The 18,686-nt window shown below is 34.0% G+C and overlaps 1 protein-coding gene across 5 annotated transcripts in view; it reads right to left on the bottom strand.

The window, feature by feature from the left end:
* Positions 1-18,408, bottom strand: part of Pcnx4 (pecanex 4) — a 46,848-nt gene extending 28,440 nt beyond the window's left edge. The window contains exons 1-9 of one of the 5 annotated variants that reach the window (XM_078050001.1): positions 17,946-18,406; positions 13,136-13,879; positions 12,574-12,595; positions 6,898-6,944; positions 6,293-6,807; positions 5,992-6,092; positions 5,754-5,876; positions 1,630-1,993; positions 74-177 (exon numbers count right to left, since the gene is read on the bottom strand). In XM_078050001.1, coding sequence (XP_077906127.1) covers positions 74-177; positions 1,630-1,993; positions 5,754-5,876; positions 5,992-6,092; positions 6,293-6,807; positions 6,898-6,944; positions 12,574-12,595; positions 13,136-13,833 — 1,974 coding nt within the window. In that variant the 5' untranslated portion in view covers positions 13,834-13,879; positions 17,946-18,406. Of the gene's footprint in view, positions 1-73; positions 178-1,629; positions 1,994-5,753; positions 5,877-5,991; positions 6,093-6,292; positions 6,808-6,897; positions 7,078-12,573; positions 12,596-13,135; positions 13,880-17,945 lie in introns of all 5 variants that reach the window. The other 4 variants (XM_078050002.1, XM_005322756.5, XM_021724770.3 and 1 more) reach the window with 4 other exon arrangements.
* Between the last annotated feature and the right edge of the window lie 278 nt (positions 18,409-18,686).

The raw sequence follows: 18,686 nt of genomic DNA, 5'->3' as shown, positions 1-18,686 counted from the left end.
GTGTGAACAACAGGTAAAATTTTACACATGTACTATAAAAACTATTAGAGAAGTTTCAACAATGCACATTGACCTTAATGTTAATACAGCAGTAAGTATAGCCACGTTCTAGAATCATTATCCATATTAAACGATCCTGGAAACGGCCCAAATAATGAGACCCAGGTAAGAGGAGACCTAAAACAAATTAGAAAGAAAAAAGAAAAAAAAAAGAATTTTTCAAGTTTGTTTCGTTTTGCCATATGAATCTTCAAAATTAATAACACACCTAGAATTGATTCAAAATTCTACCTTCTCATTAGGTCAAGAATAGAAATAACTATTCACTGTTTATCAGGAGTCACTGAGCTGAGCTCTTTGCAAATAGTTGGAAGAGACAATGTATACATGGTAATATATAAAAATTAAAGGATATATTTTTCAGAAAAACAACAGATTAGAAACTATTGTACAAATATATAAAAGTCAATTTCACGTTGCTTTAAAAGATTTTGAACAATTTTGTTTATATGCATAAAATATGTAACAATGTTTATGATTTTATTTATATAAAAGTCAATTTACAACATACAGATATTTTTATTTTTGTTTTGTCTGCCATACTGGGAATTGAACCCAGGGTCTCACACATGCTAGGCAAGTGTTCTACCAATGAGCTACATACCCAGCCTAAAAATATTTTTAAAACTTAATTTTTCTTTCAATATCGTATCTCTGAGATTTTCTCAGGTTAAATGCAAACAGCTCCCAAATTAATTCACTATAACTGCTATTAATAGTTCAGCATATGAGCTGGGCATGGTGGCACACACCTGTAATCCCAGCAGCTTGGGAGGCTGAGGCAGAAAGAACACAAGTTCAGAGCCAGCCTCAGCAAAAGTCAGGTACTAAGCAACTCAGTGAGACTCTGTCTCTAAATAAAATACAAAATAGGACTGGGGATGTGGTTTATTGGTTGGGTCCTGGTACCAAAAAAAAAAAAAAACAAAACAAAACTCAGCATATGAATATAATTGAATTTGAGTAATCTTTTGCTTGTTGATTAACATTTCAGGTATTTATAATTTTTCACAAGTAATGCCATGGAAATAAACTTTGTGCAAGTACTTGTACAACATACTGTACAGGACTGACTGCTATTCTTTGAAGGTTGGGCCTTGGCTGGCATCTGGGAACCATTCTATCTGATAAGAGTTTCTTGTTGTGCCTAATTATGCAACAAGAAACTTTTGTTTTCAAGAGTATTGATATCAGAACATACTAGGCAGAGAGGGACTAAACAACCAGCTAGTATTCACTCTTAATGGATCTAAGCTAGAGTATTTATTTGACATATACTCATTATAAATTCATGTAAATACTGAGGGGAAATGTGTTTCCACATTACAATATTGGGCCTGTAATCTGAATTTATTTAAGAAAAGTTTTTTTAAAAAATTATAAAATTACCTTAGTGAAAATTTACCTAAGAAATTTTGTCTTATAACCTTATATGCCTTCAAATAAGGAGCAAGATATATATTTCTTATTTCATATTTAGTATGTCTGCCTGGGCTTTCTCTTCTTCTTTTTTTATTTGTACTTTAAATAAATTACCGAGGTTTTCTTAAGCACAACCCATTTACCTACCTAAATTTCCAGATGCCATTGCAGTCTGCAATGCAGCAGTCAAGCTGGGGACCATTTGGTAGTAGTACACTGTATCTGCACAAACACAGGCTGTGGTGCCTACTGCTCCTGGCCAAACCTGAATAGGTCGAGGGAACCCCACCAGGAACACAGGCAGGGTAAAGAGGGGGAGCAAGGGAGAAGAGAGTAGTGTAGAAATAACTATGATGACCATCACGAATGGAGAGAAGAGAATATTGAGCACACATAAAATAGTAGTTGTTTTTCGACGTTGCTTCTTTTCTGTCCATGATGTCACAAGTACAGTTGTAGCGAACTGCAATTTAGAGACGAACTGAATCAGACGATCACGTATGACACCAACCTATAGGGACATAAAAAAGATTTTTATTTATTCGTAAAGACTTTTCATGAATTTTTAGAATCACATAAGGAAAACAACATAATAATTTTATTATTGTCCCAGTATTTTTGAGGAAGTAGTCCTTATATGTAATTCTTTGTTAAAATTTTCTTTTTTAAAAAAAAAATATTTATTTTTTTAGTTGTAGTTGGATATAATATCTTTAATTAATTAATTTATTTTTATGTGGTGCTGAGGATTGAACCCAGGGCCTCGACTGTGTTAGGTGAGCACTCTAGGGCTGAGCCACAACCCCAGCCCCTCTTTGTTATAATTTTTTATAAAATAAAAATGAACAAATGAGGTTACATTTTTAAGTTTGAGCTTTCTTTAAAAAAAAGCCAGGTGCAGTGGTGCACACCTTTAATCCCCAAAACTTGGGACGCTGAGGCTGGAAGATTTCAAGTATGAGTCCAGCTTCAGCAAATTAGCGAGATCCTAAGCAACTTAGTGAGACCCTGTCTCAAAACTAAAAAGTAAAAAGGGCTGGGAGTGTAGCCCAGTGGTAAAGTATCCCTGAGTTCAATCTCCAATACTAAAAAAAAAAAAAAAAGACTAAAGAAAATTGACATGATACTATCCATACTTTTATAAAGTTGAACAACTATATGCCAACATATTAGATAACTAAGATGAAATTGGTTCAATAAGAAATTTTAAAAAATTGGAATAGATTGAAAACAAGTAAAAAAAAAAAAGGATTAAAGTAGTGATTTAAAAACCATCCAGGTTGGGGATGTGGCTCAAGAGGAAGCACGCTTGCCTGGCATGCGCGGGGAGCTGGGTTCGATCCTTAGCACCACATTAAAACAAAATAAAATAAAATAAAATAAAAATGTTGTGTCCACAGAAAACTAAAAAATCTCTCTCTCTCTCTCTCTTAAAAAAAAAAAATCCACAAAAAAAAGCTGAAGCTCAGAGGGCTTCAATAGTATAAAATATTACATACTATAATTTACTTAAGATCTATAAAGAATACTACAAAATATATAGGAATAATCAGTATCAATACTTCATCAACTTTTCCAGAAAGTATTAGAAGAGTATGGAATCTTCCTAACTTATTTAATTGATATCTAAACTAGACAACATCATTACAAGGAAAGAGATCACACACACCCATGTTGTAGGAATAGAAATGACAGACAAAATACTAGCAAGTTGAATTCTCCAACATATGGAATGGATTATACAGCATGACCAAGAAGCATTTATCTCAGGAATTTAAGACTGGTTTAACAACCAAAAATCAATCAATATACTATACCATGTTTATATATTAAATGACCAAACCACATGAGACACAGAGAAAACATCTGATAAAATCTAATATATCCTTCATGACAAAAAAAATACTTAGCAATTGAAAGGAACTTCTTCAACCAGATAAAGAACAACTGTAAAAATCTTTAGTTATCATTTAATGGTAAATGATGATATCATATTTAATGGAGAAAGAAATGAAATGTCCACTCTCACTCTTTAAACTGGAGTCCTAGTTATTGCAAGTATGAAGAAATAAAAGGCATCCAGGTCAGAAAGAAAGAAGTAACACTATCTTTATTTGCAGATGACCTCATCTTATATGTGGAACATTCTAAGAATTCACTAAAATTTTATTAGAATAAAGGAGTTAAGTGAAATTTTAGGATAGAAGATTAACATAAAAAAATCAATTTTGTATTCTATAGTCTAACAGTAAATAAGTAAAAAATGAAATTAAGACAATTCCATTTCTAATGTCATCAAAAAGAATAAAACATTTAGGAATAAACTGAATAAAAGAAGTATTACCATTCATATACTGAAAATCATAAAACATTATTAAAATAAATTTAAGTTCTAAATAAATGTATCTTCATCTCATAAAATATGAATATCTCATGTTCACGGGTTGAAGAATTAATATTTCTAAGATGGGAGTACTCCTCAAATTGATCTGGAGATTTAAGGCATTTCTTATCAAAGTTCCAGAAAAGTTTTTTTTGCATAAACTGACAAAATGAAATTGATATTTATATGGCAATGTAACAGTCTCAGAATAATAAAGACAATCCTGAAAAAGAAAGACAAAATTGGTAGACTCGTACTTCCCAATTTAAAAACCTAATGTACTACCAAAGCTACTATAACAAAGACAGTGTGGTACTGGCATAAGGCTAGACATCTAGATGAATGGATAGGAAATCAGAATATTCTAGAAATACATCCTAATTTGACTTTTGACAATACTGCCAAGAAAAGTCAGTGTGGCAGAACAGTCTTTTCAATAAATGGTGCTAGCACAAATGTACATCCATATGCCAAAGAATAAATATGGAGCTCTACTTCACATCATATGCAAAAAGTAACTTAAAACTAGATCACAGATCCTCATGTAAGAGTTAAAAACTATAAACACTTAGAAGAAAACAGTAAATCTTCATAACCTTGGAGTACATGGGAAAATAAACTTCATTAAAATTAAAAACTTTAAGAAAAAATAAATAAACTTCCTTTAAAATTAAAAACTTGTGCTTCAAAGGAAATTATCAAGAAAATAACAAAAGCTACAGGAGAAAATGTTTGCATATTATATACCTTTCAAGGGACTTGTATCTAGAATACATGAAAAACTCTTATAATTCAACAATAAAAAGATAATCCAAATAAAAATTGACAAAGGATTTAGATAATTCTCCAAAAACCATGTACAAATGGCCAGTGAATACCTGAAAAGATGCATTTTTAGTGATCAGACAAATGCAAATCAAAATTACAATATGGTAGTTTGCACATATGAGTGTGGCTATAATGAAAAAGTTAGATAATAACAAGTGCTAGTAAGGCTATAGAGAAACTAGAATCCTCATACATTGCTAAAGGGAATATAACATGGTATAACCACTTTGGAAATCATTTTGTAGTACCTTGAAGTGTTAAATTTGGAATTACTATGTCATCAGAAATTCTAGTCTCAGATATACATAACCAAGTAAATAAAAATATATGTTCATACTAAAACATGTACAGAAATGTTTGTAGCAATATTAATAGTCAAGAGTGGAAACCTAAATATCCACCACTCTATCAATGAATCGAACCAGCATAGTCTTTCTATATAATGTAGTATTAATTGGCAATAAAAAAGAATTATATAGTGATATATGCTATAGCATCAATGTACCTTGAGAACATATAAATGAAAGGAAACAGATGCAAATGACTACATATTCCAAAATTTCATTCAGGTGAAATATTCCCAAAGGGCCAAATCTACAGAGACAAAAAGAGATAAGTAGAACTGGAGATGTACTGCAGTGGTAGAGCACTTAACTACCATGTAAAAGGCCCTGTGTTTGTTCTCTAGCACCATAAGGTAGGTAAGTGGTCACTGGGGCTGGAATGGGTGTAGGTGGTGGGATGGAGAATGGTAATGGAGAATAATGATCATTAATGTATATGAAGTTTCTTTTTGAGATGTTGAAATGTTCTAAAATTTAGATTGTGGTAATGAGTATAAAATTGAATATTTAGGGTTGTAGCTCAGTGATAAAGTGATTGCCTAGCATGTGTGAGGCTCTGGGTTTAATTCTCAGTACCACATAAATAAATAAAACAAAGGTCCATCAACAACTAAAAATAAAAAAATATATATATGCCACTGAACAGTAAACTTTAAATGGATACATTTTATGATATGTGAAATATATCTCAATAAAACTGTTAAAAATATACTTACCAATAAAAGTCTGATTCCTGTATTCAGGCTTCTATTCCACCATAAATCTGAACTAGAGATCAGCAAGTGCACTGCTGACACAATGGCTGTCTCCAATAAAGCATTTTCTGTATTCTGCCATACCTGTAGTATACAAATTATCTACTTTTATTGGGTAGAATCTGATAATTTAAGCAAACTGTTAAACTAAAATCATGAATTTAGCAAAAGGAAAATACTTAGTGCATATTAGGATTACCATTCTAAAAGCTCTTGTGAATCCAATGGAGACAGAGAAAGAGTGGAGCTCTTGTAAGGAACTATCCAGTGAAAGAAATGCTATCATAGCAAAAGGTGACACTTAAACAAAACAAAGAAAAAGAGAAGTTTATAATTAAGGCAAATTTTGTTTTGGCAAATTAATTAAAAACCCTAACAAACGAAAAACAAAACATAAAGAACACATACAGTGTAATACACAAATATGGGTATTCCATCATATTTTTGAACAATTCCTACAGATAGTTTGTAACACAAGGTTAGTAGATAAATTCTCTTACCTAGAGTTAGCAATATCCGTCTGACAACACCAATCTTCAGGAGCTTTGTTTGCTTCTCTAAGAATACAGTCACAGTCTGCACATCCTTTGGATAAAAAGGATTTCGGAAAATTCCAAAGATATAGATGCTTTGAATTTCTTTAAGTATCCACACTATTATAAGTAACATCATCAAGATACAGCCAACAATATCCTGGGAACTGCTTTTGGAAATCTGTGAGAAACCAGCAAATTGATGTAGCAAACTAGTTTCCAGGAGAGCCAAGACTAGTACAATGATGTACAAAACACATTCCTTCCACATAAACAGTTTTTCTGAACCACTGGGTAAAGCTTCAGATTTGTTTCCTACTTTGTGTTTCATCATACTGTGTTTGAAAACAAAACTCATGTCACTTAGGTTAAGACTCAGTAATAACCCAAATCCAGTCATGAAAAGAAGAACACCAATAGTGCTGGGAATATAATATGGTATTATAGCCGTTCCAGCAGAAATGATGAACATTACTAATAACCTGCAGAGGGAAAAACGAGAACAGATTTACTTGAAAAGAAAAATGTTCTTAATGAAGCTACATTTAACATCAATATAAAAAAAAAGTTACCGTAGGTGAGTTGACATGCATGAACCTCCAAGGCCAAACTCTAAAATCTGCTCCATTGCCCATAAGAAAAGTGCATCAGGTGGGGGCAGAGTCCCAAGTGCCCACAGAAAGGGTAAAAATATAAACAAGATATGTAAAATCTGATTCATTTGTTCTAGAACTGGCATATTTACCACAAATCTACAAGAAAAAGAAAACATTTAAATCATACAAAATAAGATAGAGCAGAGGATCTTTCTAGAAACACAATACCGCATACCCTTGCGCACTTAAAGAACACTTAGAGAGAGGTCCCAGTCTCAAATTAACATATGACCCATACATCCTGTAACACACTGCTCCTTCTCTAAACCAGCAACTACCCTACTCAATTGTGTATGTGCTGGGAATATAATATGATATTACAGCTATTCCAGCAGGTTAGAGAAATTGACTTGCTAACACTTGGTAGGAAGACAAAAATCTATTAACCTTTGGTTACAAACCATATGTAGGAAGTGCTAAAAAATATAATGAAATACACATACGGATTCAAATGAGCAAAGGAAGGAAGAAGAAATTAAAAGTCATCACTGAATAGTAATAAAATTGATGTAGGGATATGTTAAAACTGAGGTCAGAAGAAACAATTGCCTCTCCTAAATCTAAACATACTCTGGCTGAAATTTTATCAGTATTTCTTCAGAGTTTAATATTTTATAATATAAAATTGCAGGTAACTTTGGGAAAGTGAAAACCTTACTAACATTCATATATTACTAGCTTGCAGTATAGTTAACATCAACAGTCAGCAACATGGTCACAACTTTATCTCTGTGAGTTAACCTGAGAATGTAACTAGCATTTATGATACTGTTCTATTTTCAAAAAATGGCTTTGGGAACATAAAATCATACAACATAAGCTTGTCACAAAGTATGGGCTGCCTCTACCTTAAGAGTAGAAACTGATACTTGGTATAGCACTTCCAGTGAAAATAAAATATTATTAAATTGTTTCAAATAATTTAATAAAAATTTAAAGCATAGAAAAATAAACAATATCAATATATTGCTAATTTTCTGGTATAAGGCTAACTAAACACTGTGTCTGGATACTAACAAAGTCAGGGTATTTATGGAATACTAAAGACTTTAGAAACAGAAAACTATAGTTCAAAACTTATAATTGTACTTGAATATCTCAGCTGCTAGTTAAGGAGAGAGAAAATATATAGAAAAGGTAACTATTTAAGTATATGTTAACAGCCAAGAAACAAATGTAGAGCAACTATGGACATAATAACAGTATAACATATTTGCTCACAGAGATACCAGGACCTACACCATCTGATATACTGTCTCACAATGTATGTCCTTCAAATTATTATAAGCAGAGAATGAACACTATGTTAACAATGTGACAATACTTCCTGTAGTATAATTTTAAAATAAAATTCATTTCATTCTGAGAACAATCAACCAACAAAAAACAAACCACAGATAAGCCACAGGAAAGTCAAGAAAAAATGCAGATCTGTACAGCACATTTTTCCCAAGATAATAATATTCTTGCAAACACACTCAAGGATAACTTATATATAAATAATGTACACTCAGGAAATATTTTTACCAAAATTAAATTCTACCTTTAAATCTTTTATTCTTAAATAATGTGCAATGACACAGTCTTGTATACAAGAATATTATGAACAAGGATACATAATTGAAGTAACCAAATATTATTTTATATAAGACTCAGCTTCAAAATGGTAATCGTAGTTAGTTCTTTTACAAGAAAAAAATGTTTGAATCTAATGCTTTTGATGATGTTAACTAACATTAATTTTCTGGAGTTAAAAAAAAAAACTCAGCCCTTAAGAAAAAGTTGTTATTTTGAACTTAACAACTATGAAAATACTTTGAATTCTGAATATTCACTAGGATCCACATGCCATGCAAACGTGTTCTGTAATAGTGGCTAGGAGGATGCAAATTGTGTGTCATTCTTTCAAATAATTCCTGAGAGTCTGAGCTAAAGCAGTATAAATTAAATGTTTGGTTTTTTAAAAAATATCAATTTTTTAGTTTTAGGAGGACATGATATCCTTATCTTATTTTTATGTGGTGCTGAGGATTGAATCCAGAGCCCCACGCATGCTAGATAAGCGCTCTACCACTGAGCCACAACTCCAGCCCTAAATGTTTGTATTTGATAAAACAAAAATGCACAGTAATTTAAAATTATTATCACACAACTGTATTAGGTAAAGAATGGGAAAAGAAAAAAATTACACTACAGAAGTGCAACTCTTCAGCTTTCTTTCACATCTTCTAAAACAGAACTAAGAATTAAGATTTCTGACAACTGTCCAGATTTTAAGAGTGCATGCATTTCATGCCCCAGTTCTATCATCATACTGTATACTGTATAAAGATCATCAATTTTTATTATTTTGTTATCACAAGTTAAATTTTTCTAAAAATGAAATGAGAGTTAATTTCCTTGCATAAGCCACTTCCTTCTTTAAAAATAGTAATGGAGATTCCCCTTGGTTTTTGTTTTTCTTTAAGTCATAGTAAAAAAAACAATAAAAAAAACCCAAAAAACAAAAACCAAAACAAAACCAAAAAACAAAAACCCCTTTCAATTATCTAACTTTAAACATTAAAACAGTATATAAAAACCTTTTATGCACTTTGATTTAGAAATTAGCACAGAAAGTCAAGGTAACCTAATTAAAAATTCAGCCTGTAATTTCTTACAGAAAATTAGATTAACTATAATAATGTGTAATTAATGATTTCAGAAATAGCTTAGTGAGATAGTAACTCAATAATCTGTACTCTGAAGATCATCATCATAATCTTATAAACTTAAAAATTCTGTACCCTTGCTCAGAAGGTCCTATGTATATACATACTCAATATTTTTGCTAAACTGGGTATAGTGGCAAATGTCTGTAGTCCCAGTGATTCTGGAGGCTAAGGCAGGAGGATCACAAGTTTGAGGTGACCCTCAACAACTTAACAAGATCCTCTTAAAATAAAACATAAAAAGGATGAGGATATAGCTTAGTGTAAAGTACCCCTGGGTTAAATCCTTAGTACCAAAAACAAAAAACAAAAACACATAAAACAAAAATACACACACATACACACAAAACAATATTACTAACTCTTCAGAATTAAGCATTTAATTGTAATTATCTCATATTGAGTAAATGATAAATTTACTATTGGTTAACTCTTCTCTTATATATTTGGTTAGATGAAGAATTACTATTGTCCTGTGATCCATAAACACAGCACAATTAGAAGACATTCAGAATTATGAAATAGCAAATGGACTCTACAGGAGGTCAGTTTTAGTATAAAAAAGAAATATTTTTAAGTCTTGTCTTCGCTTAGGTTGCATTAACAAGTACCATAGAGAGGGTGGTTTAAACATCACGAAAATAAATTTTCTTAGTTTTGGAGGCTGGAAGTCTAAGATCAGAGTGTTAGCAGGGTCAGATTCTGGTGAGGGTGCGTTTCCTGGTGCCTGAGCGATCAAGTTCTCTTGAGTCTTTGCTTATAAAGGGAATTAATACCATGAGACTAGGACTCCACCTTCATGATCTAATTAATTCCCAAAGGCCCCATGTCCAATTAACATTACATTGAAGGTGATAGCTTCACCATAAGAATTTTGAGAAGACAATTTGGTCCAAATCTTTCTATCCCTGTCCCTTGTACTCACTCCCAAATTCATAACCTCCTCACATGCAAAATACATTCATACTGTTCCAGTGGCCCCCAAAGTCTTAACTTATCCCAGCATTAACTCTAAAGTCTCATCTAAACATCATCTAAATCACCTGTAAATCTACACAAGTACTGTACTTCCAAAATTCAGTGGTAAGACAGAAATAGGAAAAACATTCCTTACATTCCAAAAGGGAGAAATAAGAAAAAAGGAAAGTGTGATAGATTCCAAGAAAGTCCAAAACCTAACAAAGGAAATTCCATTAGACCTTAAGGCTTAAGAATGATTTTCTTTAGTTCCATACTCTGTCCTCTAGGCCCTTGGAGTTGAAGTGTCACTCCCATAGCTCTACACAAGGGTCCTTCTCCTCTGACTCTGAAGGGTGATTCTGCCCTCCAAGGTTTTAGGCAGAGGTAGTATGGCCTGTTGAACTGAGGTATGGCCTTAATGATCTCTGAATCACTTTGGGTATAATTTTTCCCTTTTCTTATAGAATAATGCACATTTTTTTTTTTTTTTGATACTGGAGATCAAACTCAGGGTGCTTTACCACTGAGCTATATCTCCAGCCCTTTATATTTTTTGATTTTTAGACAGGTTCTCACTACATTGCTGAGGACTTCAGCAAATTGCTGAAGCTGGCCTTAAAACTTATGATTTTTCTGCTTCTGCTTCTGGGAATTACAGGCATGTATCACTGCTCCCAGACTGCAGTTGAATAGTTCTATCACTGTCTTGTAAGATCCAAGAAGTTTAACAGGCTTCCTTCATTTCATTCTTTCTTGATTTCCTTTAGTTCAAACTGGCAGTGTTTCTACTCATATAATCCCATAAACTCTCTTCTTAAAAAAAAAAAAAAATTTTGTAGTTTTACATGGACAGAATGTCTTTATTTTATTTATGGTGCTAAGGTTCAAACCCAGTGCCTTACATATAGTAGGCAAGTGCTCTGCCACTAAGCTATAGCCCCAACCCCCATAAAAATCTTAAAAAAAAATACATTTATTTATGCACGTATTTATGTATTTGTGAGGTGCTGAGGATTGAAACCAGTGCCTTATACGTGCCAGGTGGGCGCTCTACTACTGAGCTACAACTCAAGCTCAAAAACTCTTTATTAAGTAATAATCTAACCACAGATTATGCTTTCTCATGTTTTCCAATATATGAACAGGTTAAGAATTTCCCAAATTTTCAGGTTCTGTTTCCTTGTTTTGCCTAACAATTCCCTCTTCAATTCTTCTGTCTTCTTTTGCATTTTACTATAAGCAGTCAGAGGCAATCAAGCTGCTCCTTCAATACTTTGCTTGGAAATCTCCTTACCTAAATAGCCCATTTCATCACTTGCAAATGCTACAACACTGTGCAATCAAGTTCTATGACACTTTAAAAGCAAGGATTACCATTTTTTTCCAGTTAAAATAACATATTACTTATTTCCATATGAAATCTTATCAGAGTTACTTCTAACATGTCTATTTCTAGCATGCATGCCAAACTCTTACAGCCTCTACCCATTACCCAATGACAAAGCCACTTCTACATTTTTCAGGTATTTATTATAATAGTATGCCACTTGTTAGTACCCAAATCTTAGGGTGGGCTGCCACAATGAATTGCCAGACTTGAGTAGTTTAAACATAAGAAACTTATTTTCTCATAGTTCTGGATACTGGAAGTCCATGATTAGAGTTTTATGGAGCATTCTGGTGAGAGCTTTCTGGCTTATAGTCAGCCCCCTTCTTGCTGTTCTCACACAAAGAGATAAAACTCTTCTATGTCTCTTAAAAAGAGTACTAATCCCATCCATCAGGCCAGGGCCTCACTTTCATGACCTAATTATCTCTTAAAGGCTGTATCACCAAATAATATCATACTGGGGTTTAGGATTCAATTTGTGAATTCTAAGTGAATATAAACATTAAGTCCATACTATGCCTGTACACTAACCTGGGAAAGAGAAATCTGTAATCTACAGAAACAGAAAGAAGTCAGGTTTAGCAAAGGAAAGCAAGCAAAAGTTATTATCAAACCATTTTGTAAATAATTATATTTTAAATGTTTTTATTTTTCTTCTATAACAAATTAATTTATAAATCAATATTCCTCCTATATGACAAAATTAGAATTTTCTAGTCATCTTGAATTCACTCAACCTGTATGTAATATTTACACATATAACTTTTAAATTATTCTTTCCTCATTCTCCACAAGAAAGTTCCATTGTTTTTATAGGTTTTGGCCCAGTTACCTTATAGATTCTCAATGGTCTTTCTTTAAAGTGAAATACATGATTGAAAAATAGTTTACTTTTCTTGAAAAAGGAATTTTCCCCTTTCAGTATGATTTAATTATTACCTTTTAGCATAAATGTTTCACATTGATTACTTCTAAGTTTAATCATAAAAACAACCCATCACCCAATGATTTTTAATCCAGATTCATTTTTTTTTAAATACTAGCAAAAGCATAAAAACAAAGCAAGTTATAAAATATTTGGTAGGTTTTTTACCTGTGTGCAAGATCCACAGAAACAAAGAAAAAAATATAAATGGGTCTCATAAGAGGAGTGATTTCATAAGTATCCTGAGGTTGGAAAGTTGCAGTCTCGGTAGCTGTGTTCACAATTAATGAGTATTCTCCTATACAGAGTGTTATCCATCCAAAGACAAATAGAGGAGCAGTGCCTCCTATACTGCCATACAGCAAGGTTATTCTATTTGGAAGCAGATACCATGTTCCAAGAGCACATACTATCCCAGCAAGAACAGAATGAAAAACTATATTGGCTATGTATTTCTTTCCAGGAATTAGAAATTTGACAGTCTCAGCACCAGCACAGCTTGTAAATTCATGCTCATCTTCCTCTGCTAAGATATCTGTGGTTAGCATTCTTTGTACTGTTGCTGATTTGTTTTGGGCATATAAACTTGTGAACTGGATGATAAATGCAGTGAAAAGCATTAGTCCACCTGAAAGTGATGCCGTATAATAGTCTTTCAGGATGCCCAGCTGGTACAAAAGTGTTCCTATTCCACCCAAAACCCATGGCATCAGAAAAAGGATAATTTGATTAACATATACGTAAGGAGGTGCACAAAAGCCTAATTTGAATCGAGGGCCTCCTAGAACAGTCTGTGGAAAGCGCTTCAGAAAGAAGTCCTGTTTGTAATCATTCAGCAGAGGCACATCTGGACTCATCCTTCTCATGCAGGATTATTCTGAAAATCACATCCTTTTCTGTAACCAGAAGTCTCTATAAAAAAGAAAAAAATCACTATTTGAAAGTGCCATACTCAAAACCTACAGTGGGAATCACTCCATATTTCTATTTCACATTCTTCATTCCTTTAAGAGCAGGATTTATACCTTCAGTTCTCAGGCTCCTTATTATTACCTGATCCTTGGCACAAAGTTGTTGGATTTTTAAAAAACAAAATAAATAAGTTATTTTTTAACTTTTTAAAACAATATTCTATAGTAATTTATAAAGAACTTAATATGTAAATCAGATTTGAACTCATATTTTTAAGATTCTGAGATCAAAGAAAAGTTAAAAAAGTCTGCCAGCAGTTTGGTCACTTCACTGTGAGTTTTTTGTTGTTTCTAATTTTTTCTTTTATTACAAGGGTAGTTCAATTTTTTTCTCTCAATGGTCACATGGTAAATATTTTAAGCTTTGAGGACCATTAGATCTCTGTTACAATGACTCTATTTTGTTGCACTAGCAAAAAAAGTAGCTGTATACAACACTATATATAAATGAAAAAGACTGATTGTTGCAATAAAGCTTTACCATATTTATCCAAATAAGGTATGGGCCAGAGTTAGCCTGAAGGTCACAGTTTTCTAGCCCTTACTGAGTAAAATACAGATTCTCCACAATTCCTTTGAATTGAAATGGAAATAGAAGTTGAAAATAGAAAACCTGTTAATCATATCACCTAACAATTATGGTAAAGTTAGCGCTATCCAACAATATAAAAAATTAAATCCTGTTGAAGTAATTATTAGTATTTCAATAAAACTCCATATGGTCATTGGCAGTTCAATATGTAGTAGGAAGAACAATTAACTGGAAATTAAAAGGCTTTAAGTATCAGAGTGGATGCTTATTTTTATTAGCTGAGCTTCCTTTTTTAGTTGTTCTGTTGTCAGTTTCCAGAATCTATCAGAACTGGAAAGCATGGAATAACAATAGGACCCATACATTCTTTAGTGTAGGTTATTTTCATTAAGGGCCAGAACAATCTAATTTTAAGTAACACAGGTTCTCTTCAATTTAACTTACTCAGTTGCTTATTCTATTTTATTTATTTATTTAGTTAGTTAGTTGTAGGTGGACACCCAATATCTTTATTTCATTTTTATGTGGTGCTGAGGATCGAACCCAGTGCCTCACATGTGCTAGGTGAGCGCTCTACCACTGAGCCACAACCCTAGCCCTCAGCTGCTTATTCTAGAAACAAACAAACAAACAAACAAAACAGCTGTTTGACACAAGATCAACTAGAAAAGTATTACCTCAGTAATCATATGTAGAGCTAGAAAGAAAAAAATAAAGTCATCTTAAACTAGCTTTCTTTCAGTCAGTTTAAAACAGTCTTTCCACTAGTTCTACCAAACTAATATTGGGACTGAAAAGAGCTTTAGGATACCATTAAAGGCTTTGGGTCAGCTTTAAGAATTAATACCTTAAAACCACATCTTTATTATACGATTAGAAAGTTTTTTAAAACTGTAAGCATCTATCTTACAACTTCCAGTCACTGTTTTTTTGGTTCTGTCCAGAACAAATGACACCCTTCACTCATAGGACAGCCCTGTAACGATTCACAAAATAACAGAACCACAGGACCACATATAACCTTCACTGTCCCAGGTTCAAGCACAGAAAATGAAAAGACTGCCTCCCTTTCCACTGTATAAGCTTATCTCTTGCAGTGATGCCAGGCTCCTTATACTTTATTCTGATAACACTGTCTTGTTCAAGTCATAGGGTAAGTGAGGTCACACTTATGTGGATGGGGGTCAATATTTTGATATCATTTTCCTATGGAAGATCTATGAGATAGGAAGATGAATTTGGATAGACTGATGAATCCTAGATGAACTGATGCACTTATATGGCTTCTACTTCCAGTGTGTTCAAGTGAAAATGGCTCAAGACATGGAAAATAAAAACTGTAAAAAAGAAGCTTAAGAGATAAAAATGGTATCAACAATTATCTGATTTTAGCAAAGTTAACTTAAAAAAATCTATCATTATTCTATGAAGAGAATGAAGGCATCCATGCTTCTAAAATTTATTTTACAAAAATTGAAAGGAAATTTACTGAAGTTTTACTGTTCTAAGCATCACTGTATTTACTAAAATTTTGAAAACAGAAAACTTCATGTGTGAAGAAATGAAATGACCCACACCTCAGTACTAAAAAGCATTTGAAATAACTTAATTCTCAGTTGCTCTGAATAAAAATCACTTGTTACCAGGGCAGTTCTAAAAAGTATGCAGATGTAGGTTTTTTGTTTTTTTAATAGTCAAGTACTAACTGTTGAGGATATTATGAAGAATACAGAGATAGAAAGATAGCTACCATTATAATTCTGAAAATAATCTATGTGATCTTAACTGAATGCCATGTCATGAAATTTTTTTTTCTTTTTTTAAAAAAATTTCTACCACTGAGCTGCATCCCAGCCCTTTTAATTTAATTTAATTTTATTTTTGAGACAGGATCTCACTAAGTTGACTCACTAGGCTGGCCTCAACATGTGATCCTCCTGCCTCAGCCTCCCAAGTAGCTGGGATTATAGGTATGTACTACCATGTCCAGTTTACAGATTTTTTGAAGAGTCTTTTAAAAACATTTGATGCTCAAAACTGAAAAATATATTTTATGCTCTGGTTTGCAAATTGTGTGGTAAGTACTCTCCTTCACCCATTAATGAAAGGAAAATATACCACAACACCTGAAAAGAAAGTCTTAAGAAAGAATAAGTTTATTAGGTCTTTTGGGATGTAGATTATGAGGTTTGTTAAAATTCACAACTTTGGAGGGTCTTTGAATTTAAGAGTTTTCTATTAGTCCATAGGAATTGGTCTATGACTATAAAGGAAGGATGACTACATAGTTCAATAGTTGATTGCAGGTATTAAAAATGCCTCACAAGTGGAACAAAGTTTTAGTTGGTTCTATGCTTTCCCTTTCCTGTTGGATACCAAGATATGAATTCACAGAATTCCATTACTCATGGAAATCTAAAATAGGAAATAGCTGAAAACCACATCAAAACATTATAAATGTACAATAGGGCCAGGCAACACTACTATTCCTATCCCAAACAACCTTCCTGCACTTCACACAACTTGCCCACTATAAATTCAATTGAGTTGACAAGCCATTCTCTCAAAATCAAGTTATTCTCTCAAAGTCCTGTAAGTGAAATTGGCCACCTACATGAATTACTAGAGATAAATTTTACAGAAAGACTATTGAGAAACAGTGAGTGCAAGTGAGTTGTTCCACTTCCAGGTATTACACTTAAGAAAACATTAAAACATATGTCTACACAAAAATTTACATGGGAACAGTCATAATAGAAATTTTTTAATAGCCCCAAAATGGAAACAAAACTGTCCATCAAAAGGTGAATGGATAAAAAAACAAAGTACTGCTACACAATGAAATATTATTAGATTATAAACAGGAATTAAGTATTCATACATGCTACAACATGGGTGAACTTTGAAAGCATCATGCTAACTGAAAGAAGACAGTCACAAAAGACCACATACTGTAAAATTCCATTTATGTGAAATGTTCAGAATAAGCAAATCTGGAGACAGAAAAATAGATTCGTGGTTCCCTTGGGCTCATGTGGGTAAGGATAATGGAGGTAGGTGATTGATAAAAGATGTGAGGCTTCTTTCCGGGTTGAGGAAAATGTTCTAAAATTGACTGTAGTAATGGTTGCACAATTCTGTAAGTATATTAAAGAATGTACAATTTAAGAGGGTGAATTGTATGGGATGTGAATTATATTTCAAGTCCTTACAAAGGAAAAATAGTTCCCTACTTTGTATTTTTTACAGCAGTTATAACTAACAGGCAGCTATTTACGAAACTCAGAACTAGACAATAAATGTCCCAAACAGTTAAATAATGTCGTTAAAAGGTTCAGTAATCGTACTTGAAGCTTTTATGACAAAGGACAAAAACTTGTTTCTTGTGTAATAAAATCTGGAAGACAAAGTGGTCGTGCACAGGCTTGGAAACTAAGGCAGCGAAGTCGCCAGGTGGATCAGGGATCAAACGTACCTCGAATCACTCGAGGGAAGAGGCGGCGCGAAGGCAGCCTGGAGTCTGCATTTCTGCTGGTAAACCCGAGTGAGCACTCCCACCTGGAAGCTGGCTGCGGCCGGAAGGCGGAGGCAGAGAAGCTGCAGCGGTCCCACAACAAGATCCCAGAGAGGCCTCCGCAGCCGCTCCCGGTTTCCATGGCTAACATCAACTCTGGCGGGCGCCACCCGAGCGGAGCAGTTCGCGTGCGCGCACTCGCGCGCTCACGGGCGGGGCCGGCTCGCCTCAGCCTGAGCTCGCTTCCGAGGCGGGCTGAGCGAGGTACCGAAGGGAAGAGACGCGATTCCTTCGGTCCGGGCCTGGGCCCCAGTATGCCAGGTTCGGACTCGTGGGAGGCGTTGGTACTCTGGTCCCTCTCCGGACCCGGACGTCTGCGTTAGGGATTTGAGGGCTGGAGGTCAACCTCTGAACTTTAACCCGGGCCGCGCCCCCACGCAAGAGCGTCGAGGTCCTGGTGACGTGACGTTCTTCCGCAGGGCGGGCTCCAGGGTTGGATGGACGCCATTTTGGGAGCGACTGGTTATCTGAGGTATAGAGGGGTTGTCTGCCCCTGACTCAGAAATGTAGTAGGGCCCCAATCTTTCAAGGTCGGACGACCTCAATTAATGGCACCTGCTGTTTGGCCTTCACCACCCAACACTTACACGGTAATGAGGACTTTTCAGTGCTTCTTCGTGAACCATGTGCAGTTTGGAAGAT

The sequence above is a fragment of the Ictidomys tridecemlineatus genome, chromosome 5 (genome assembly GCF_052094955.1).
Source record: "Ictidomys tridecemlineatus isolate mIctTri1 chromosome 5, mIctTri1.hap1, whole genome shotgun sequence".
NCBI classification, from domain to species: Eukaryota; Metazoa; Chordata; class Mammalia; order Rodentia; family Sciuridae; genus Ictidomys; species Ictidomys tridecemlineatus.
Note: the sequence above shows the minus strand (reverse complement) of the source record. Positions and strands in the feature narration are given on the sequence as shown.